This window comes from Vicugna pacos, chromosome 5 (assembly GCF_048564905.1).
Source record: "Vicugna pacos chromosome 5, VicPac4, whole genome shotgun sequence".
In the NCBI taxonomy this organism is placed as follows: Eukaryota; Metazoa; Chordata; class Mammalia; order Artiodactyla; family Camelidae; genus Vicugna; species Vicugna pacos.
In genome coordinates, this window is record NC_132991.1 from 86361658 (window position 1) to 86385094 (window position 23437).

At 40.3% G+C, this 23437-nt stretch overlaps 1 protein-coding gene across 1 annotated transcript in view; it reads right to left on the reverse strand.

Annotated features, from left to right (window-relative positions):
• COL4A4 (collagen type IV alpha 4 chain) overlaps nt 1–23437 on the reverse strand; it is a 115880-nt gene that overhangs the window by 46753 nt on the left and 45690 nt on the right. Inside the window, exons 10-24 of the mRNA XM_072961745.1 lie at nt 22393–22455; nt 22002–22037; nt 21746–21787; nt 18431–18511; nt 17574–17627; nt 17265–17324; nt 16040–16084; nt 15672–15725; nt 14709–14778; nt 14092–14196; nt 10094–10258; nt 7385–7474; nt 5985–6148; nt 1472–1544; nt 379–485 (exon numbers count right to left, since the gene is read on the reverse strand). Coding sequence (XP_072817846.1) covers nt 379–485; nt 1472–1544; nt 5985–6148; nt 7385–7474; nt 10094–10258; nt 14092–14196; nt 14709–14778; nt 15672–15725; nt 16040–16084; nt 17265–17324; nt 17574–17627; nt 18431–18511; nt 21746–21787; nt 22002–22037; nt 22393–22455 — 1209 coding nt within the window. The remainder of the gene's footprint in view (nt 1–378; nt 486–1471; nt 1545–5984; nt 6149–7384; nt 7475–10093; nt 10259–14091; nt 14197–14708; nt 14779–15671; nt 15726–16039; nt 16085–17264; nt 17325–17573; nt 17628–18430; nt 18512–21745; nt 21788–22001; nt 22038–22392; nt 22456–23437) is intronic.

Consider the following 23437-nt stretch of genomic DNA (forward strand, 5'->3'; position numbering starts at 1 on the left):
TCCCTACACATGGTTTCCACCCAAAACATATTTGAAAAATGCTGAAATATCATTTATCAGTGGGGTCTTCCATGAGCCACAACGTCCGTCCAGTGGATTTGTACTAGACCATCCTTCTTCGCTTGTCACGTCCCATCATGTGCTTCTTCATTGGGGAACTGAACTAAAGGAATTATCAGGACCTGTGCGCTATCCTCCACCCTACAGAGTCAACTGAGCAGAATTCAAGCCGGGAGGGGCTTTGTAGGTACAGGGGCCTCAGAAGAAAACAAACACCATGAAAATGAAACATGATTTTTAAACAATTGAGAAGGGGAAATAGATGATTCATGATCATATAAGGAATGAAGCTCTGTAGCAGGACGAGATTATACACACCGGGGGTCCTGGGTCCCCTTTTTCTCCAGCATATCCATCTTGACCGTGTTGTCCCTGCTGGCCTGGAAATCCAGGAGGCCCATCAGGACCTCTTTCTCCTTTGCGCCCTGGGAACAAAGGCCAAAAGATTCAAGCCCTTCTCAGCAGTGGGTGAAGTAGAAGGAAACAAGGACTAAAAATAAAGGCAATGACCTTGACTCTGTATGGGCTGATAGAGATTCCTCCGAGTGTCTCTCTGAGTGTCTCAGCTGACAGAAGTCACACAAAGACAATCATGCAAAAGTCAGAGGAGAGACTGACAATTGCCAAACCCACTGAATCTCCTATTTGGGAAACGTTTCTTCCTCCATTCCAACAAGGACGTTGTGTGTGGAGGTGTCAATCACAACAGCATCTTCCCCTACTTGTGTGATGCCAAACATGGTACTCCATCCCCTGGCCATAGAGAATCGGGGAATGGTCCATGGTTGGGCATGTACCCCAAGCTAATCCAATCCCTTCTGGACTTTTATTTTTTCTACTTGGAGCTGCAAGAAATAGAGCTCTCTTTCACCTCTGACTGTAAGAACTTGGATCTGCCTAGGGGCACCTATGCACAGCCCACAGAAAGCCAGATGGGGAGGAAATGCAGCTGGTGCAATGAAAAATGCAAGATGCAGCTGTCCCAGTGCAAATTCCACATCTAACCCTTCACATTTTGTTTAGGAAAGTTAATAAATTACTTTTCTAAAAATACGACTTCAAGCTAGGTTTTTGTCACTTACAACTAAAATATTCTTAATTAATACAGGATGCTACAATGCAGCATACTGATAAACACCAGGCAGGTCAAAGGAGGTCTTGCTTCAAACCCAACTCACAATGAGGATTTGAGTATGTGACTAAAGGATTAGTTATGTCTTCAAATAAGAGACAGAGAATTAAGGCTCAATATTCACACAACTCCGAAGGGCAGGGAGCATCTTTTAAGCAATATCAACAACCCTAAACCTTATTATAGACTTGATCTGTGGTCACAGGGGAAATTAATGCTAGAGAATGGTTCACAGATCACACACAAACAGCAGGGAGCTAACTGATGGATTACGCTCACCTTTGACTCTTGATACAACCATGTCGCCTTTTTCTCCTTTGCTTCCAGGTGGTCCTGGTGCACCAGGTCTTCCCTTGGTGGAAAACAAGAAAACAAATCAGTTGAATTGTGATGGGTCAAAAAATTATTTGTATACATCGAGTCACTCTCTTCCTTCCTTCTAAACCACTTGTTCTAGATTCTAGCCTGGCACCCTTGGTGTCATTCTCTTTCCTGCCTTCCAAGGTGGCTTCTCCCGTACAAAACAGGCTCTTACGCTGCAGGTAAAAGCTGGTGGAATCTGAATAAGGTCTGTACCTGAGTCAAGAGAAATGTACCAATGCCAGTTTCTTGGTTTTGGCAATGTACATGGTTATGTAAGATATCACTGGGGGGACGCTGGATGAAGGGCACTCTCTCTGTATGACTGTGCAACTTCTTGAGAGTCATGAAATAAAAATTTATCTCAGAATAATTTATAATTAAATTATAATTAATTTGGGTGTTGTAATGTAGAACTGGGAGGAAAAAGGGGGTGGGGGTTTAACTGCAAGAGCCGCCACTAGAGCTGAAGGGAGAGGTTTAAGGATGGTTGTGTGTGATGAAAACACTGTGATATTGAAGAACATTGATGAGAAAGAGAAGGAGAAACAAGGACCCTTCCTGTCATCAATATATTCCTGTACAGCAAGTAAGCCCCTCCTTTTGGCCAAAGAGCTCATCATCTGTTGACCTCAACACTGCCCTGGGTCATGGTTTTGTAAGTATTACCTATTATTAAGTAGTAAGCCATGTCCAAAATCCGTAATCCTACTTTTGATGTATTAGGATGACCAAGCATTACAGTAAATACAGTTATAGAAGCACTATGCATAGCTCAAGGTTCCTTACCTGGTAGACCTCAATAAGCAAGAAACCTAGACAAGAACCTGGAAGGAGATGGAAATGACTGAGCAGGCCAGACGCCTCCTTGTCTTATTTTCATACAGTCTAACAACATGTCCCAGCAAGCTTAATTGTCTTTTTAACTGGCCTCCATTAGTTTATAAGCAGTGAACGCCAAAGGGAGAAGAGGTACCAGTAGAGATGAGCATGATGGCAGCATCAAGCAGTAAGAGTGAGGAAAAAGACAAAAATGCACACAACAGGTAGAAAAATTGAAGTGGATAAAAGTGGTTGGGAGCCATTTAATGTGGAGAAAATACAGCTCCACACACACCACTCAGTCCTGCCAGGAACATCACTCTAGCACAGCGTCCTGTGTGTAATGATGTCTGCGAGGCACCAGCAAGGTGAGTGGAACAAATTTCTTGGTAGAAATAGCCAAATTAAGCAAGAAAAGAATTTTAGGAATCCTAAAGTGGGAACATGGGTTGAGTGTTGTCTTAATTCTTACTTTTACTCTATGTGCTAAGTTGAAAGTGACAGCGAGACAGGGCCAAAGTGTATGGCATACAGTATCCAATCCATGCGATGGTTAATTAAAATGTCCTTCTAATGTATCAGCCATCAAGACAGAAAGCTGTTCACACAGCACGTGAACCACTTTCTCTCCAGAGGAGAACGGCAGTGGTGTGCTGAGGTAAGCAAGACTGTGTACCCTGAAGAATTAATTCACCCTAGAGTCCGAGCAGTTTACTAGCCAGCTCCTTGGAGATTCAGGGTGTACTGTCAATTGCTCTAATGCTCTGCAGATGGAGAATTTTAAGCACTAGATTCAGATCATAGACTTAGTTGAACTAGTAAGAAAAAAAACAAACATCACCAGAGCTGTCTTTGGCTTTCAATAAAGAGGCATTTACTGAGAACCTACAAATTGCCAGGCATTATTCTGTGTATGGAGAACACAGTTGTTAACAAGACCATCTTGCCTTCATGGCCTTAAACAGCATGCGAGATAAATGTGCAAGCTAAGAAATTCCTGGCGCAAAGGTTCCCAGCTGCCTTGGCATCAAGAGCTATTCTAAGACCTGAGTTCACTTAACAGGTGTGTTAACACAGCAACAAAATCTCAGCAGCAGCAAAGAAGTCCTCTAGGGCAGGCACATACTAGTTGTTTTATACACAGTCCAGATTAAGGACTTCAATGCCCAGAGGGACCATGTCCTTCCGACGGAAGCAGGTGGGCAGGTGTGGTGGAGACCGGAGCACCCAGACCTCCTCTCACAGGCACGGCCACCTCTCAGCTCCCAGCAGCAGCAGGAACACACTGACCAGTGCTGGTGAACTTCCAATTTTCCAAGGGCAGCCATAAATCTCATATTTGTAATACAAAAACGAACACTGGAGCACAAAACCAAACCTGCCAGAGAGTTCAGACTGAGCCCGTGGCAGTTTGCGACCTTTGGTTTGTCCTGCAACTCTTCAGGGGCGGCGACCCTGGCCATCTGGTTCACTGGTGTGTGCCTTGAAGCTCTCAGAATATAGGGCTGAATTGAATTCTTACCAATGAACCTGCAGAGCAGGTGCTGTTATATCCATTTTGCAGGAAGACCACAGAGCTCACCTGTGTCAGAACTGGAATTTGAAACTTGGTCCACGTGCTCCTAAGCCCCGTGCCTTACACTAGAGCATCCTGGTGGGAAACCCCCATCCCGGGAAGCACTCTCAGGCTAAAGCAATGCATACAAAGCTTTGATCCAACCACAAAAAACATTGCAAAGAACTTAAACCTACTTCTCTGTTTTCTATTTTCCCACCAATCTGTGGCTGGACCAGCAGATGAGAGAGAAAGTGTACAGAGGGATGAGAAGACCCAATAGCGGCTGTCCATGGGTCCTTCAAGCTCTCTCCTTCTGTCCATCCCTCCCTCCCTCCTTCCCTTTCATGTGCCCCATGGTAGGAACCTGGTCCATAAATGTGGCCACAATGTGATGAACTTAATACAGAGAAGTCATAGGGATAGAATCATTCACAGAACAAAGACATCAGAAATACGATCGGTTGAAAGAGGAAAGCCCAGGAGCAACTGAATTACATAAACCTTCATCAGGAGATCCCTGGATCAACTAGGAATCCACACTCCAAGATGTGAGCTCAGAGAAGCAGCATAATGTCAAGGTACAAAAATATTCTGGAGCCAATAAAACATTCACTAAGAAGATTAAGTAACAACACACAAAAAATGAGCATCACAAAATGTTGGATTGAAAAAGCAGACTATAAAATGTGAGCTACTTAGTAATGGCAGCCATTCTCATTCAACATACATGTATTAAAGACCTCGCTTCTTGTTAAATCGACTTTGCAAGTGTGCTTTGCAAGTGTGACAAGCGTGGTGCAGGGGGAGCTTAACCATCACCCTCACTCAAGGCTCTCAGACTGGAATCTTATTTTTATGAGATTTCCTGGGAAGAATGGAAAGGATTACTTTAGGGTTGAAGGTTAGGCTCCAGGCCACCCCAAGATGACAAGGGCTATCTCCAATCTCCAGAGGAGTGCCCCAGGGGGCAGTGATTTTACTCTGAGGGACAACAGTGACTCCATCTGAGTCGCATGTAAGGGTCCCTTGGAAGGGCCAGCAAATGAGAGCCAATGCGAGATCTCGTCCACTCTCCAGCATGAAATATCATGCAAACTCTGACAAAGCCAATATTGATAGCTCCAGCCCGATCTCTCATCTGAATTCTTCACTGGAACATCACCCCACAGCCAACTCGACACCTCCACTCACTTGTCTAATTGGCACTTTCCAATGACATTCCATCCCTTCTAACATCATGCCTGCTCCTCGTCTTGTCTGCCCCATCTTGACTCCAGCCTTTCCTTCTCTTCTTTTCATATCTCAGGTCAAGTCAAAGAGCCAATATGTTGGCTCTGTCTTCAAAATAGATTCAGAATCTCACTGCTTCCCACCACATCCAACACTAACATGGAAACCTGTCCACTGTCATATTTCACCAAGATTACGGTGGCAATCTCCCAGCTAAATCTCCCGCCTTCTTCCCTTGTCCCCTATGGTCTGTTGTTAACAAAAGTACTAGAATGATGCAGTTCTAACTAATGTCAGATGATGTCTCTCTCTTAAAACTCTCCACTGGCTGTTCCCTGCCATTCGGAGCACAAGCTCTGATCCACCCCTCCGACAGAACCCCAAGCTCTCCTACCCTCCAAACCTCCAGCCATTTCTTTGACTTCATCTCCTGCTCTGCCCCTCACTCTCTTCCCCAGCCACTAGATGGTGATGGCCCTTACTGCCATCTGCCACACTGTATGTTCACTTGTCTGTCTGTTACATGGTGTGTGTCCTCCCAACAGGGTGGAGGAGGGCAGAGATTGTGTTCTGGTCCCTGCTGTGTACCCAGCACCTAGAATAGCTCCTGGAGCATAGTAGATGCTCAATAAATATTAGTTTTAATAAATAAATGAAAGAATGATGAATAAAAGAATAGAGACAAATTTTGGCCATTGATATATTTATAGATTTGAAACATAAAATACATGTCACACTATAAATTAGAAAGAGGGATAACTGAATTCTAGCTCCAGCTGTCTCTTTTAACTAGAAAGATGGATGCTGAGAAGCGTTACTCACTGGAGGCCCTGGGGATCCTCTGGCACCAGGTGGGCCTGGGTAACCTTTTTCTCCAGGCCACCCAGGGAGCCCCAAGTCTCCCTTACTACCTTGCCTTCCAGGAAGTCCAGGGAGGCCCGGTGGGCCCATGGGACCAGGCGGGCAGGCACAGAGCCCTGCAATTCCTAGACAGAGGATAAAAGGCAGCTTTGTCATTATTTCCTGAATGAAATCCCAATAAAGGTTTTTACTGTACAAAACCAATAGTGCAAATCAGAACAAAAAGCATTTGATGTGCACAATTCTTAGCGCAGACAATTGATAACGTGTGATGTGGGGAGCACAGGGCATGGTCAAAGGGGGTGGACCTATTTCTAGACAAATGGGGTGTTCTGGGTCTTAATAAACTCATCCTGACAAAATCTAGGGGAAAAAGCAGATGTCCAATTCTACTGAAGAAACTTTAAAAATGAGGCGGGGGGTGGGAAGGGACAGATGGGGATTTCAAAATGTAGAATAGATACACAAGATTATACTGTATAGCACAGGGAAATATATACAAGATCTTGTGGTAGCTCACAGCGAAAAAAATGTGACAATGAATATATATATATATATATATGTTCATGTATAACTGAAAAATTGTGCTCTACACTGGAATTTGACACAACATTGTAAAATGATTATAAATCAATAAAAAATGTTAAAAATAAAAAAATGAAAGTTTAGAAGTCTCTCATTTGGTTCCTACTTTAAAAAAAATCTCTTAATTTGGCTCCTTCTGCAAAAACAACAACAAAAAATGGGTTAGAGCATAAACTCAAAACATTTGAAGAGTCCAAATAATATGTGAAGAGAGACCATGGACTGCATTGCATAGTACAACTGATAATTCACTACAACACACCTTCTAATCAGGACCTTTAGTCTAAGAAAGTGTTTTTAGAACATTTTTTTCAGTTCTCCTACTCACCTGACTCAGTTGGTCAAAAGGCATCAAATAATTTAAGGTGTAGAAACATAGACCTAAAGGAATTTGATGAGTCTATGAAATAAGGGACCCACAGAGAGAAACCAAAATTAAAGATCAAAACTGTCCTATCTCTGCTTTTTTTTCAAGGAACTGAGAGAACCTCATGGAACAAGTCACCACTTTGAGGCAAGTTTCAAGGCAGGTAAGCGTCTCCTTTATACTCTGAGATATAAAGATTTGACTTTTTGATAAGTTCTAATCATGTCATAAGCACACAATGTTGTAAGTACTTGTAGGCATAATTAAGGTGAGGAAAAAATCTAAATGAAATGCCACATCATACATTTCGTTATGCCTTCCGATCCTCCATATGTGGTTGTTTTTTAGAAATTTTACCTTTGATGCATACTTGCCTTTTTTAGAAATTTTACCTTTGATGCATACTTGCCTTTTTCTCCTTTTGAGCCTCTTCTTCCTGGAGGACCCATTCTGCCTTTTATTCCTTGTGGTCCAGGATGCCCAACACTACAATATACAACTTTACAGTGGGAAAGGGGGTGGGCAGAGAGAATCACACAATTTTTGTGAACATCTTCAACAGAACAAGTAGAAGTGTCTCTTGCATGCATATCATCCCCTCAATCTCATTCTTTTTTTCTATTCTTTTCTTATGCTTTTTTCTCTCTGATAGAAGAATATGTTCACAAAAAGACCATACAATTGTCATAGCAAGTTTCTGCTACCGTAACCATTGATAAAACCATCCCTAATCTCAGCCGTAATTTAGTGAACTGCAGATCAAGGTAATGGATAACAAAACAAACAAATATGCCAAAACAAAACAAATGAACAAAAAACCTAAGAGTAAGTATATGGCAAAGACATTTTTCCCCCTTCAGTGATCAATAATTACCTAATAAAGAAAGCATACAGCAGAGTTTGTAAAAGCAAAAATTCAGAGACATCTGATTAAAGATGACAGTTAAAATGTAAACAATAAGTTTCTTGCCCTCCCTGATTACTAGTAAACAACAGGCAGTAAAAGAATATTGCAAAAAGACATAATCCTGCAAGACAAAGGAAAAGGGAGAGGAAACAATAGCAAAAAAAAAAAAAAGGAAAAAAGATTTAGCAGACCTTAAAAAGCTGAATTCCAAGCAGGCTGTGGGGAAAGCAGAAAAAGAAACACAATTTACATGAGAAATCATTCCCAAAGGTTAGGAATTGGTACCTCTAAAATAGAGTTAAGAGTGAGGCCCAGACAGGATGATTAGGTTTTTGTCTTTTTTTTTTTTTTAAAGCAGCTAAATAGTAAGAATCCCTTCTCAAAAATTGCAGCAGGAAAAAACAAACCACCTCAAAATGGAAGGAAACATACAATGCAGTAGGAAGAAATCTTTAAAATAAACTATATAGCTTAAAAAGCAGACGAGGGAAGACATTTCATCCCTGAAACATGAGCAGGCTGCTGCAAAAAGAAATATTTAAAAGAAAAACAACAAAATCCTCAGAAATTTTTAGAAAATGATTATGACAGTAGAAATTTAAAAATTCAGGAGCAGGTTTGGATGATGAAGCTGAGGAAGTCTACCAGAAAATTACAGAAAAATTAAAAGGTGAAGAATAATAGAATGAAGATTAGAAAAAAAGAGACATGTAGGATTGATTCTCTAAGAGACACATATATTGAGTCCAAAAATAGTAAACTGGAAAAAAAAAAAAACAGAGGGGAGAATATCTTCAAAGAAATGCTTCAAGAAATTTTTCCAGAAATGAAGGATTTGTGTTCAATTGAAACTGTTCAGAGTGCCTGCAAAAAAATCTAAAGGTACCTGCACTGAGGGAAATCATTGTAAAATTGAAAGACATTGAAAACAGAAAAATTCCTATAAGTTTTCAGAGAAGAAAAAAGATTTTAAACAAAGGGTCAAGTATCCAAGTATTACTGGACTTCTCAGTAGCAACATTAGAAAACAATAGAAAATGCCTTCAAAAACCTGAAGGAAAAATAATTCCAACCTAGAATTTTATGCTCAGCCAAACTAGCAATCAAACTCTGCAGGAGAATAAAGACATTTGGGACAGTGACGATACTTCAAATTTACACACTTTCTTGCAGAGTATGATGAGACAGTAAACCATTCAAAGAAACATATGAATTGTGGGAAACAAAGGGATCCAAAGAGAGACTGAGACAGAGACAGAGAGAATTCCTCAGATAAAGGTGAAGGAAGATCTCAAGGTCGTATCTCAGTATCAGCTTTTAAACTGCAGCCCCCTAATCTGAACAACTCAAAAAGCTCCAGGAGAGATTTATTTAAGGAGATAATACTGGTAATGAGTTAGAATGTACGATTAAGAGATTGATACAATTCTAGATAGTTTGAGGTTGAATTAGCAATAAGTATGTTGAAAACCAAGCAAACACATAAGAATCTAAGACTATTATTAACCAAAGTTTATGCTGGGAAAGTAATCATGCAAATTATTACATGGCTAAACTGGCTAAACTGGTGAATAGCATTTATATAACTGCTCCATGTAAATACTGAATATTTATTTACCTAAAATGATAATGATAACTATATTGCTAGGTTGTAGGAGTGGAACATATCCACATGTGTGGTGGGTAGGGAGAGAGAGGTAAATTCATCTTCTAGAGAAGAAAGCCAAAAGATAATGCTCAAATTGAAAAATTAAGAAACAGCAACATATGTATGTTGTATGGCAATATAGAGGCAAATAATAAAAGATCCAGCTAATTGTGGGGAAATAATTGCCCCTGGGGAGGCAGGAATAAGCCAAGGGTTTGCCTGGGATGGCAGTTCTTGACAACAGGCCTTCATAAAGCTGTTTGCCTCTTAAGCCAGGTCCATATATAACTCTGATAAAAATGAAAATATATTTAAAAAAATAAAAATTGTGTTCACTTACAAAATTTTATCACCATACTTAAATTCTCAACCAAATATTTTCATATACTTTAATTGGTGTGGTAGTCCAACATCAGTGTACTTTTTTTTGTATTATGAATAAGACTAACTTGATTATGAAATATTAGATAACTTTTTAAAATTCGAAAAGTCACATTTTCTGAATGATACTACAAATATCAAATGCAACATAAATGCCAAGGAGTGTGAAAGGAACACTCTACCTTCTGATCCTGGAGGTCCTGGCAGCCCTGGTGCTCCAGGGAACCCAGGGGGTCCCTGGTTCCCTGGTTTTCCTGGAGCAGAATCAGCTCTCCCAGGAATCCCTGCTGCCCCTGGAAATCCTGGGGGACCAGGAAACCCTTGTGGCCCAGGGGGTCCCATCATGCCTTCAAGAGAAATCAAGAATAAAAACCACATACATTCTCAGATTAAATTCTTCTGTAGAAGAAGTCAAGATCAATACACTCTTCTTGGGCTGTGGAAAAAAATAGTTAAAAATTAACCGGGTATCCCAGCCATCAAAATGCCTCACCTCCTTTGAAACAAGCACACAAGTGATAACAAAGGCTTGAGGAATCAGACTTTCTTACCTTCTCTCCATTCTTTATGGTTATTGAAAAAGAAATATATATTATTTCATTGAAAATACTTAAAATTTTTTCCACTTTGATAACTTGATAAAAATGATCTGTATAAACATATTAGCACATGTAGTGAATTAAAATATGGACTCACAGAAAGATAAATACTGTATGACATCAGTTATATGTAGAATTTTAAAAATACAACAGACTAGTGAATATAACATAAAAGAAGCAGATTCACAGAGAACAAACTAGTGGTTACCAGTAGGGGGAGGGAAGCGGGAAGGGCAATATGGTGTAGGGGATTAAGAGATACAAATTATTCTGTATAAAGTAAGCTACAAACTGTTATATATAAATATTGTACAACATGGAAAATATAGCCAATATTTTATAATAACTATAAATAGAGCATAATCTTTAAAAATTGTGAATCACTACATTATACCCCTGTAACATATAATGTTGTACATCAACTATACTTCAACAAAAATTTTTAAAGGAAAAAATGAGATAATGCATTAAATCATGTAGATAGGTACCTGGCATTTAATTTTAAGCCCTTTGTTTTTATCATTATCATTGACTAGTAGAATTTAACAAGAAAGCTGGCATTGCCTTTTTAGGTACTAAAGGTCATATTTGGACATGCTTTAGGTATGCTGACATGGAGACAGCCTTCTAATCTTTTACCCCCAAATTAAAGAGAGTATATCTTCCTAACACAGCCCCCCATAAAAGGGATTCACACAATGATCTATGTAACATATAAAATACCATACCAGCATAGGTTGGCAAGAAAGTACAGAGATGCTGGATTTGAACCTGGTGTCCCTTCTCTAGTCACAGGTACTAAAGTAGGTTATTTAACTTATTTAATCCTCTGTATCTACCTCAGAGGCTTGGAATGAATATTAAATAAAGTAACCCACCTAAGGAGCTTTCTGCAGTATCTGGCAATAGCACGTTCTCAGGAAACGATTGGATGTTCAATGTGTTCTGAGGAGGTCAAAGCGAGTAATGAGGCAGCAGCTAAATCCTGCTTCCCCTGCACAGCCTACCCCCTCTTGCCGGAGGCTTTGGCTTAAAGACAGCCAGAAGACTTTGTGTGGGAGTGATCATCTCTCCCAGCTGCTTCTTCCTAAGCGTGCCTGCTTCCAGAATCTCTCTGTGGAAGACTGCCATTTTCAAAGATGGCGCCACAGTAGCTCTTGTCCCTCACGCTCATGTAGAACCTCAGCACCCCCTGGCAAGAGGTGGTGGTGTGTTCCTCTTCCCTTAAGTGTGCTAGCCTTTTGTGATTGTTTGCACTAACGGAGTATAATGGAAGGACACCACATAATTTCCAAGGCTAGGTTATTAAAGATGATTCAGCTTCTGCCTGGTGAGCTGAAATGCCTGGGGCTGGAGTCCTGAGCCACCATGGAAGCAATATCACTGCTTGGAAGCCACCATGCTGTAAGGAAAGGCTAAATCAGTACAGAGCCACACACAGAGGCTTGAGAGTACATGAGAGATAGTGGAGAGAGATGGTCGGCCAGTCCTCATGCTTCAGCTTCAGCCACTCTATGGCTGCGACCATGTGAAAATCCCTGCTCTAGAATCGCTCAGCTCAGCCCTTCCTGAATTCTTGAACCACAGAAAGAGCGAAGGGTAATATACTAAATATTTTCGTTTTAAACCACTAGGTTTGGGGTTTTGTTCAACAATAGACAATTGAAACCCTGTGGGCTATCAGTAATGTAGCATGCAAATTGAATTGAAGGCTTTCACTGTTGTGTGTGTATGTGCTGGGGCTTAACACATGTTTTTAAACATTATCTTTACTCCTCAAACAGCCTTGCAAAGTTTATATCTTATAGGTAAGACAGAAAATTTATGCCAAATATGTGTAATAATAATCATAGCTAACATAGTGAGTTTTTACCATAGGCCAAGCTGTATTCTAAGAACGGTATACATATTACTTCTTTCAACTGTAACAAGAACTCCATTTTGCAGGTGGGAAAACTGAGGCACAGAGAGGTTTAATAAATGCCTAAGATCATACAGCTGGTAAGTACTAGAACCTGGAAAGTTTTTAGTCCATTGTGTAAACATATAACTATTTCACTATATTACACTATTTGGGAAGGCTGGGATTCAATCACAGGTGTCTGACTCCAAAACCCTGCTTATCTCATGGTAAACACTATTGATGATTATAAGATAAAATGTGTATAATAAAGGCTACCTTCATTAGTGTACTTAAAACAAAATGAACATGTGTTCCTGTGGAATTGGCCACCCTCTTGTCTTCATAACATTCCTGAGACCTGACTCAGAATCTCTACCATCAGCCATTGGATGGACCCGGATGCTGCCTGCTGTCTTGCCTTGGTGCCAGGGAAGATGCTCAACCAGCTTCCAACAGGGAGAATGGGTTACAGCACAGGGCATATCGCAGCTTTGACCACCCGCTTATAGGGCATGAAATCAGTTAAGTTGTGGTCAGCACTAAAAACTCTGTTTTCAAAAGAAAAGAACGGGATAGAAAAGAGACTGCATCATATACCCCAAAGGCATTATTTTGTGAAATCTGTGTTTCAACCATATGTATCTATGGATACATGCTTGAGTGTAATGTAATGTAAATGCTACACAATATAAAATTATGTCTTACTATGGGTTGGTGTCAAAATATGGGTTAATTCTTTTTGAAAAGGTTTTTGGAATTAAGCAGCTTCCTGTTATACTTGGTTTTGAATCGGCTAGAGACGTGTGCTACTTACTCCCACTGGGTTTTGATTTCAGTCTGCTGGAGGCACTATTATATTATAAACAAGCCAAATAGGAGAGATCTAAGAACAGGGTCTCAGTGCTTCCTGAGTGTCCTGTATGATTAACACATCCCCGGGTCAATTAAGCCATGGCCGCGATATCTAAAGATTAAATGTACTAAACAAAGCTTTTTTATTTACTGCTTTTCAGGTCGTCAGATCCTACAAAGTGAAAATGGGATTCATGAGAGATTAAACAAGAACTTTGTAGTTCACAGTTGAGTATCTCAGGAAATTTCTTGCTTCTCAGTGAATGTGACATGAGACAGACTGAATAAAGTTACATTTACTCGAAGACTTTTCTCCTCGCACGTTTAACCAGTCCTCCTGGGTTCACAGAATGCAAATACCCTCCAAACTTTTATTCCTAATCTTCCTGGGAATATTAACTAAGACAGCACTTGAAAGAGTTCGAAGTCTTTGTGTCAACAGGATTATTTTTCAGGCTTTTCATCAAATAGTACCATGAGCCATAGGAGTTTCGAGGGGGTGAGGCTGTTGATTTTTGATTTTGGGGGGAGAACTGGGGCTTTTTGTTGTTGTTTTAACTAAGTCTGTATCAAAGTTTTACTTTTTAATTCATAGTTTGTGTCTCTACTTTTCATGCAGAAGATTTAAGGTGGGGCCTAGGTGGATGAACTAAATTTTAACAAGCAGATGTCCATAGGGAGAGTTTTCCAGGAAGGTGGGCAAGAGATAAAGAAACACACTAACTCTAGCAGCGGCTTCAAAGTCTTATCTGCATGTGGTAATCTTATGGGGAGCCCCCGGTGCAGATGAGGATGGAGCAAACCTGGCACGTGGAAGAATTCATACCTGCACAGACTTCCCCTGGTCTACCTGGGGGACCAGGGAGACCAGGTGGTCCCACCGTCCCCGTTTCTCCATAGCGGCCAGGGCGCCCCGGATCCCCTGGGGGGCCTGCCAAAGAGAATGCCATGCTGTATATAAGAAACATACACATACATTTTAAAATTCACATGTAAGTACTTTTCGTGGTAATTGAGAGACTCTTTTGCAATTTCTCACCATATTTGAAATGAAATATCTTAGATTTCAGTGGCTTCGTCGCCCCTCCTTTGTCTTTGTCGCTGATCTAGGCTGCTTTTTCCCCAGGGGGTGGCATCTTGGCTTAGTCAAATGCTTTTACACATTTTTAGCGATCAAAAAACCTATTTTCTGAAAGTAACATAACAAAAGTCCCAGGATACAGTTTACACACTAAAATAAAATTTGATGTCTTGTGCTGACAGAGACGAACCAAGATGCACACCTCTGCTTGCACTTGTGCAACTGTGTTTTCCTGGTAGGATTCGCATATGTAGCTACAGCCTAGGGTGTAAACTACAGGGTGACTGCGCCAAGCTCTTCTTTGGGGACTACTCACATGCCACTTCTGTGTAATTTATAGAGAAATTGAATAGAACACAAACCTTTGAGTGGAAGAGATGGAGTTGCCAGAACACCTGGTGGTCCTGGGCGTCCACGGTCTCCAGGATCCCCCTGAAATCATTCATTCGTTCACTTTTCTTAGAAACAGTGATGTCTGTCTCATGTTTCCTGGCACTAAGTAAATATTAGAAGGCCCAAGAGTGCATTCATATAAGAAGTCAAGCTTATAGGCTGACTAGAGAAATACGTAGTTTATGGAGTTCTAAGAGGAGCAAAGCAATGTGACCTCCTGCCTACGGGCAGAAGTAAATAGCCAAATGGCAAAGTTCTTACAGAAGAAAAAAAAATCGAACTCCAAAAATGATTCCATAGGGGTAGAGCTCAGTGGTAGAGTGCCTGCTTAGCATGCACGAGGTCCTGGGTTCAATCCCTAGTACCGCCATTAAAATAAATAAACAAACAGATGATAAATAAACCGAATTACCCGCCCCCTCCAAATGATTCCATGCCCATAAATGGGACACCTCTGAAGCCATGAAGTTTCTTAGATGTACTATGAGCATCCATGCCTAGCTTGCACTGTAGGACAGATACAGGGTCTGAATCTACGTTTTACTTTAGCAGCAGACATTGTCCCCCTTAATTGTGTCCCCTTAATGACACTGTGGCTTGTCCTCCACAGGTGCTGAAGGTGAGGTCACAAAGGTTGCAAAGAAAGAGAAAACACAGTGATGGTCAAAGCAAAGAGCTCTCCACGGCGCCTTCTGTTTTTAATCATGATTCTATATGATCTCTAAAGAATTTTTGAAGCTTTCATTATTATTCACCTTCAAAAATATAATTGCTCAGGTATAAAATGTAATCATTACAACGTGCATTAAAGTAATAGATGTAAAGCTAACTTATTTTTTTAATGATTCTTGGAAATATTAAAAAAATAAATTAGATAACATGCAGGATACAGAGTGTTATCAGGCTATACTCAACCAGGTTCACTTTTTTACCTTTGGACCAATAAATCCAAATGGCCCGGGATCTCCAAACAGTCCTGGTTCTCCCTACAAATAACCAAAAACAAGTCTTCTTTTTAAAAAAAATGTGATTGGGTGACAAATTATCTCATTCTTGTCTAATTTGAATGACACATGCTCACTGAGATTCTGTGCAAAATCTCAACACGGCTTTTGGGTTGCATCAGACAGTTTTGTGCTTTAGTTTTTGTACCCACAGCGAAATCATGTAACATAAATGTGTTTCCCTTTCCCGTTCCTGTGTGTGAATTTACAGGCCCTGGTATACAACTTTTGAATGATGCTGAATTATATTTACTAATGAAAATCAGTTTATCATCTCTATAATGGTGGGCATTTACCTTTAATCCTGGAAAACCTGGAGATCCATAGGAACCAGGGTCACCCTAAGAAATTCACAAAAATCAACACAAGCTTAAATCAAAACACATAAACTGGTTCAGTGAATTATTTTTCACCTTATGAGATTGCTACATGGGTATTTAATCCTGTCTGCAAAAGTAATTGAGCAAAAGGATATAAATATAAAATGGATTCCATTTCTTTATAACATTTGCTATTTTAACTGATCTTTAATCTTATTCAAATTCACATCCTCGCCAGTGCTTTAAATTAAAAACATCACTTTGTTGTTTTTGTTGCTCTTCCATTTTAATTTATTTAATTTAATGTTTGCACTGGGATAAAAATCTTTTTTTGTTTTTTTTAATTGTTTACAATGTTATGTTAATTTCTGGTATGCAGTATAGTGATTCAGTTATATATATTCCTTTTTGTATCCTTTTTATTATAGGCTATTACAAGGTATTGAACATAGTTCCCTGTGCTATATAGTAGGACCTCACTGGTTATCTGTTTTGTACATAGTAGTCAGGAACTCCAAATACCAAACTCCCAATTTATCTCTCTCTTACGTTTCCCTGTGGTAGCCATAAGTTTGTTTTTAATGTCTGTGAGTCTCTGTCTTGTAAATAAGTTCATTTGTGTTTTATTTTTTAGATTCCACATGTTAGTGATATCATATGATATTTTTCTTTCTATTTCTGGCTTACTTCACTTAGTATGACAATCTCCAGGTCCATCCATGTTGCTGAAAATGGCATCATTTTATTCTTTTTTATGGCTGAGTAATATTCCTATGCCCACTGGGGTCTGGCCTTCATAGCCACTCTACTAATGGGAAACCTATTAGTGGCATGTCTGGTGATGTTTTAGGCTTGATACTGTGGTTTTTTTCTAGCTACTGTCCCTAGGTCAGTACCTTCTTTTATCAAATAGGCTTAAGTTAACAATTTCAAGTTACTATCATTGACACTGAGTCAGTCAGGAAATGCCACAATTCCTGCCAATTCGTCCATTGTCTGCTTGCCTGTTTTATCTAAATGATGTCAGTGGAAGGGATGTTCTGAGACATTTAGCTATCACACCGTTCTTGTTGACTAAAATTCTTCTTTGAGATAATATTCACTTTTGGACTTTCAGAAATATTGATCTAGTCTTATGAGAATGTGAGAGACAAATGCCTCCAGACTCACTGAAGTTCAGGATGGTGTGAATGGTCCTTACCCGAGGTCCTGGGAACCCAGGAATACCTTTCTCTCCTTTTGCTCCAAAACCAGGTTCCCCCTTAAAGAGATGAAAACATTTAGGGAGGTTCAAACAACAATATTTCAGCAATGTGGGATGCAAAAACAAAACGAAAAATAAAAATGATCGCCAGCAGCTTAAAGAAAACAATTACTTTGGGAAGTGAATAGAATAGTGAAAAATTCTAGTAACATATATCAGCATTTAAAGTAATGATAATAACCATGTAAAGATATTTTTTAAATTAAAATAGCTCATCATACAAAGAAGGTTATTTAAATAAATTACCTTGGGTCCCGGTGGTCCAGGAGCTCCAATCATTCCTGGCATCCCTTTGATGCCCTAAAAACCACAAAGGATACAATCTGGCTTACTCTTATTTAACACACTGAATTCTATCTCTTTCAGAAATTACCTCTTTCAACAACCATCTGACTAATTTTTGAAATAAGGGATTACTCTTCAACTATCACTAATGAGCAGCTAAAATCCAAGCACATCTTTAAACCTGACATTCTTCAGGCCAGTACTGTGTGAGAGGTATAACATGGTGGGCCCCGAGGGGGACCACCCTGGAGCCATGGAGTCAGATGCAGCCTGGGAATGGGAGAGGCTCATTCTGAGCCAGGTAGTGAAATTCAATCCAGTGACTGAAGACTGACAGCAGAATCTGCACGTGGCATCCGTAACATCAGTGCCGGAGGCTGACACAGGTATCAATATTTGCCAAGAGTCCGTTACATGCCCAGTTCTATGCATCTGTCACCTTTTCAATGATCAAAACATCAAACCCATATGCAACAGCTAAGGGACAACTGGATTTCCAGTGGTCTTTTCAGCCCACATATCAGAGACAAGATTCATGGGACACTGACTGCCGGAGAATAGGTCACGGTCCAGCAGCCCCAGCGAGGTCGAGGTCTGCCTCACAGCAGCTGGGTGAGCTTGAGAACACTGGCATCCTTTGCAAGCCCCATTTTTCAGCTCTGTACCATGAGGCTAATAATAGTACCAACCTGTAAAGGTTGCCTTGGGATTGAGGCAGTGTCACAGGTGGGTGCCCAGCTCTGCACTGGCACAGGTACGTGTTCAAGAAGCGTTGGCCATCCCTACTTTACCAAGGGATCATATGGATTGGCAATTACCTTTTCTCCTTTATAGAGACAAAAATCAGGTGGCTGCACCAAGAGGGTGGGTCCCGGAGAACCTTGCTGGCCAACTTCACCCTTTTAAAAAAATCAAGATAGTAAGAATTTCATATTAACTTTATTTTGAAATAAAATTTGAAACAATGAAGACTTTTACCCACATATTGTGATATGACACTTACAAACCAGTGCCATGGATCTAAAATAAAAATCATGGCAAATACATCATGTGATTTTTTTAAATTTATTTTTCTTTTCTTTCTTTATTTTTCTTTTTTATTTATAGTCAGGTCACAATCTTGTGTCAGTTTCTGGAGTACAGCACGTTGTCCCAGTCATACATGTACGTACATATATTCCTTTCATGTTCTTTCTCACCGCAGGCTACTACAAGACATTGAATATAGTTCCCTGCGTTATTCAGTTTAAACTGGTTGTTTATCTATTTTATACCTTGCAGTATCTGCACATCTCGAACTCCCAATTTATCCTTTCCCACTTTGCCCATTAAATATTTATTGTTTTCCATAAACAACATGTACTTATTATTAAAAATAAATTTAAAAAAATAAAAGTAATCCATAATCCTACCGTCCAGAGGTAACCTCTATTAAAACTTTGGTATAGTTTTTTGAGTGTGCTTGTGTGTATATAACTGTGTATATACACATGTGTGGGCATAATATGTGTATATACATGCATATGTGATTAAATGGTGTGTTAACATAACTTAAAATTTATTATAATCATAATGATACTCTCTAATAATATATAAATTTAAGTATAGATCATAGCTTAAGCTGTTATATTTTATTAAAGTTTTAAATCGTTCAACATATAACACTAGTTTTGCACATTTTCCTGTTATACTAGAAATTCTTCAAAAACCTGATATTAAATGTCTGTGCCATTTTAGATACCTATATGACAATCTGTAACAAGAATATACTATCAATTATTAAGCCATTCCACTTTGCTTAGATTTAGGTTGTGGCTAATTCATTAATACTTTACATCTCTCTGTATAAAATCATCAGCCAAACGTTTTCATTTAGGCCATTACAGATGTTATTCTCTTGAAGAAGAAAATGTTCCTTAAATTGGTTTTGCCACACCACAACGGTAAATTCTCAGCCTTAATCAGAAGATAATCATTTTGTCCTTTTCAGAATATTTCTGTTATTCTGCACTGAGCGTACAAGCTAGGCCCTTACTGAGTGTATTCCTTCGAGCGAGTTCTTTATCAACCTCCTGATCCCTAGTTTCCTTAATTCCCCTAAATCTTACTTTCCTTCTCTGTGAAATGGGCATTATAATACTGCTTACCTCAAAGTATTCTTTTATTGCATAGCTAATGCACATAAAATTCTTACTGCTTTCTGCACTGAGTGGAACAAAGCCACCCCTCAAATATTAAGTAATTATTAAAACCACTCATTTTTTTGGTAAGTGAGGAGTGGGGGAGAAGAATACTGTTTCAAATTCAAACGAAAAAAAAATACAACCAATAATTCAATCCCAGCCTGCACCTGGGAAACGACAGATGAACCAGGAGGTTAGGTACCTGGGTTTGGTGTTTGTTTTTTTGTTTTTTGATGTAGCCTAGAACTTAACACAGTGGGGGTGTAGTCGCTGCTCCAGTGGTATCTGTTGTGTGAATCACCAGTCAAACAAATGCATAAACAACATGTATTTTCCTATTGAGCAAATGTATAACGTGCATCGGTAAGATAACCATATTTATTCTTGTAGCTGGAATAAACCTATACAAAACCCACAAAGGCTGACAAGCGAGGAGCCTCCTCAAAATGTCAGTCATGTTACTATTTCTTCAAATTGTAACAGTACCATATACTCATTTTAGTGAAAAGGGCAAAGAAGAGAAGTAATGAAGAACAAAATTTAAGTGCGCCATAATCCCATCACCTAGGAAAAATTAACTAACAACCTGAATGGACAGTGTTCCTTAAAATGAGGTGGGCCAACGTGTTCCTGGATGCTCTAAGAGTTCTGCATCAAAATTTCAAAATTATGTCTTAATTAACCTGGCAATCCAAAAGAATTTTTAAAAAGCACATTTAGGATAATTTGAGCAGCCACCTCTTAGCCAAATACTTCTGTGTTACTCCTCTGGCCTGGCTGTCGGCGCAGAGGTCTCCCACCCGACAAAGCCTGCCTCACTCCACCACGCGGTGCTTCTCAAACCTGGACGCGTGGGCTTCGGGGTTTTGACAGACGTAATCTCAGGGGTCCATGATTTCCAAGTTTGAAAAACACTGTTTTAATCTATTTTTCCTTCCAGCCATTTACTAAGTTAGTGGTTCTCAGAGCAGGGGGTGGGGACAGAGGGGCAGGCTTGGACATGTCCTCCCCCAAGGACATTTGGAAAGATCTGGACACATTTTTGGTTGTCATATCGGAGAGGAAGGGATGTTACTGACATCTGGGTGGGCAGAGGTCAGGGAAGCGGCAAAACATCCCACAGTGCACAGGACAGCCCCGCAGCAATGAAAGATCAGTGTTGTCATGGCAGAGGAATCCTACCCTCCATGTGCATCTTAATGGCTTTTGCTGTTGTTTTGGTTTTACAAAGTCAGGCTTATGCTTCTGTAATTTGTACTTTCTGCTCAACTTTCTATCCTTGGTGTTTCCTCACATCATGACGTCTTCCAATGTATTTTTGGTGAGTGTGTCATTCTGTCAAATGGCTGTACAGCCATGCTGGAACTCAGTGAGAGTGGGGATCAGGGCTGTCTCGCTAAATGGCCACACCCAGCGCCAATCCTAGTCTGGCACAGAGTGGAGGCTCAGTACCTCTTTGCCCACAGTTGTTGAAAGAGCCCCTCACCAACTCTTAGACCTTCAGATCGTTTCCAGATGAGCTGCCACCTCAAAGCACTTTTCTGAAGCTTGTCTCTAGTTTTCACGCTTCGGCAGAAAGGACTGTGGGCGTCAGCGGTGAAGGGGGTGAGAGATTGTGTGTTGCTAAATGCTTTTGGTTCCAGCTATTTATATTTTTATTGATGTGTGAAGTTTAAGATTCTGATGAAATGTGTAAAATTAAGCCAAACAAATCAGTAATTAAAAACTGTTACTCCAGGTATAAGATAATAAAGAAATGTCCCATCTCTTTCAGCTAGGGTGCAAGTGTGCCACATAAATTAATTTGAATTTACTGCTGAATTTTGTTAGGACTGTCATTTTAGAGTCAAGGGTGATGGTGCCATAATAATGCAGCTAAGATGTTCTCGGCCATAAAACTGGGCAGTGACTCGATAATGGACACAAGTCCGTGCACAGGGGGATCCTTACCGGGTCTCCCCTTTGCCCCTTTACTCCCACACCGGGATTACCCTGGAAAAGAAAAGAAAACAGAAACTAACTGCTTTTGAATATTAAAAGGTAATTATGAGCAAGTAAGATTTCTGGTTAAGCCATTTGTTGCAGTTTATTAAATACTTCAGGAATTTTTAAAAAAAGAGGAACGACATGATTCCGACAAACGTCAGTGGCCACTTATCCTGCAGTCCACGGGCTTTACTTGCGTATCTGACTCACAGCCACCTACCTTCAAGCCTGGACTCCCAGGAGGGCCCGGAGGTCCCTAAATCAACAACAAAAACACACATCACTTATCAGTCATGGAAATGAGGATGTGTCTTTGTTGGGTGTCCCAAGCTCCTCTTCAGGAAACCGTTAACTTTGAAACACACAAAATGGACCCTCTATCCTGGCCGGGCTGCTTGTTCCCGCCCACCCCACCCCCCGCCTCCCCGAGGACCTGCGCTTCGAGATGGACTCACAGTGATGGTGGTGGGTGTGTGCTCATTCATCAGGTTATAGTCTCTCAAAGAACCCACCTGTGCCTGACCCAAGACTGCAATTTTGCCTTTTTTTTTTCTTTATTTAAATGTAGAGTCTGGGCTTTTAGAGGGACGAGTCACCAGTGTTGTACTTACCGCTAACCCCGGCTCTCCTGGATATCCCATGGTGCCTGCTGGCCCTCTTGCACCCCTGGGTCCCTAAACACGGGGAAAAATCAGTGCAGGTGTGACCCAAACCCATAATCATCATTCACAGTTCCGGACACACCTGCCCGCTGAATCACCTTGGACAGCAGCTCTGACAGATGCAGAAAGGGCACGGGCTGGCGGGCAGCTGCACTCTGCAGGGTGTGACTAACCCCTACGTGCGGGATGAAATCAAGACCCAGAAATCAGTCTACTTATTCACAACCGAATCTTGTCAAGAACAAAGAACAAGAACTCCTAAATTCCACGTATGCTGTAACTTTAATATACATGAAGATGCCTTTAAATATCAATATTAATTAACATTAACAAAGCTAAAATATTAGTGTTATCTATACTCTTTAATATAGCCTTTAAACGTGCCCTATAAGGTCAAAGTGAACAGGAATGGCCCCAGTTCAGATCAAGGCAATTCAGCCATAAACAATTGTCTGGAAGATGTTAAGCTGTGGCATAATTACACACAAATGCACAAGGAGAGGTTATAGCTGGGTAGTTCTACAACTAGGGGGAGAGACTTTGTGTTCTCCAGCTCACCCTGCCCACGCCGAATGATTTGCAAGCGTGCAATAGCATAGCTCTTTCCTGGAGGATGAATCGCTATTTATTCTAACAGCAACACCGAGGTCTCCCACTGATTACGTAGAACTGAGCTTCTGGAGTACTAAGAGAACCAGCCTGGGAAAGTAATCCTGTCAACAGCCAGAAGCTACCAAGCAACATTGTAAGCGAACCACTGGGAAGTAAAATTGCTTTCAGTTTTAATCTTATGAACGTTAATTGGAAAGACAAATATCATCGAATGATAAACTCCAGGAAGATGAAGATGGGGCAAAATATTAAACGTAATACACAATTGCTGACTCAGCAGGCAAAAGAATTTTCACTGGACATGTATTATTTAGGTAGTTTCTAAGCAAAATTATCTCCCTAAATATTAAGTGACTCTGTCTACCTGAGCGATACCAAGTGA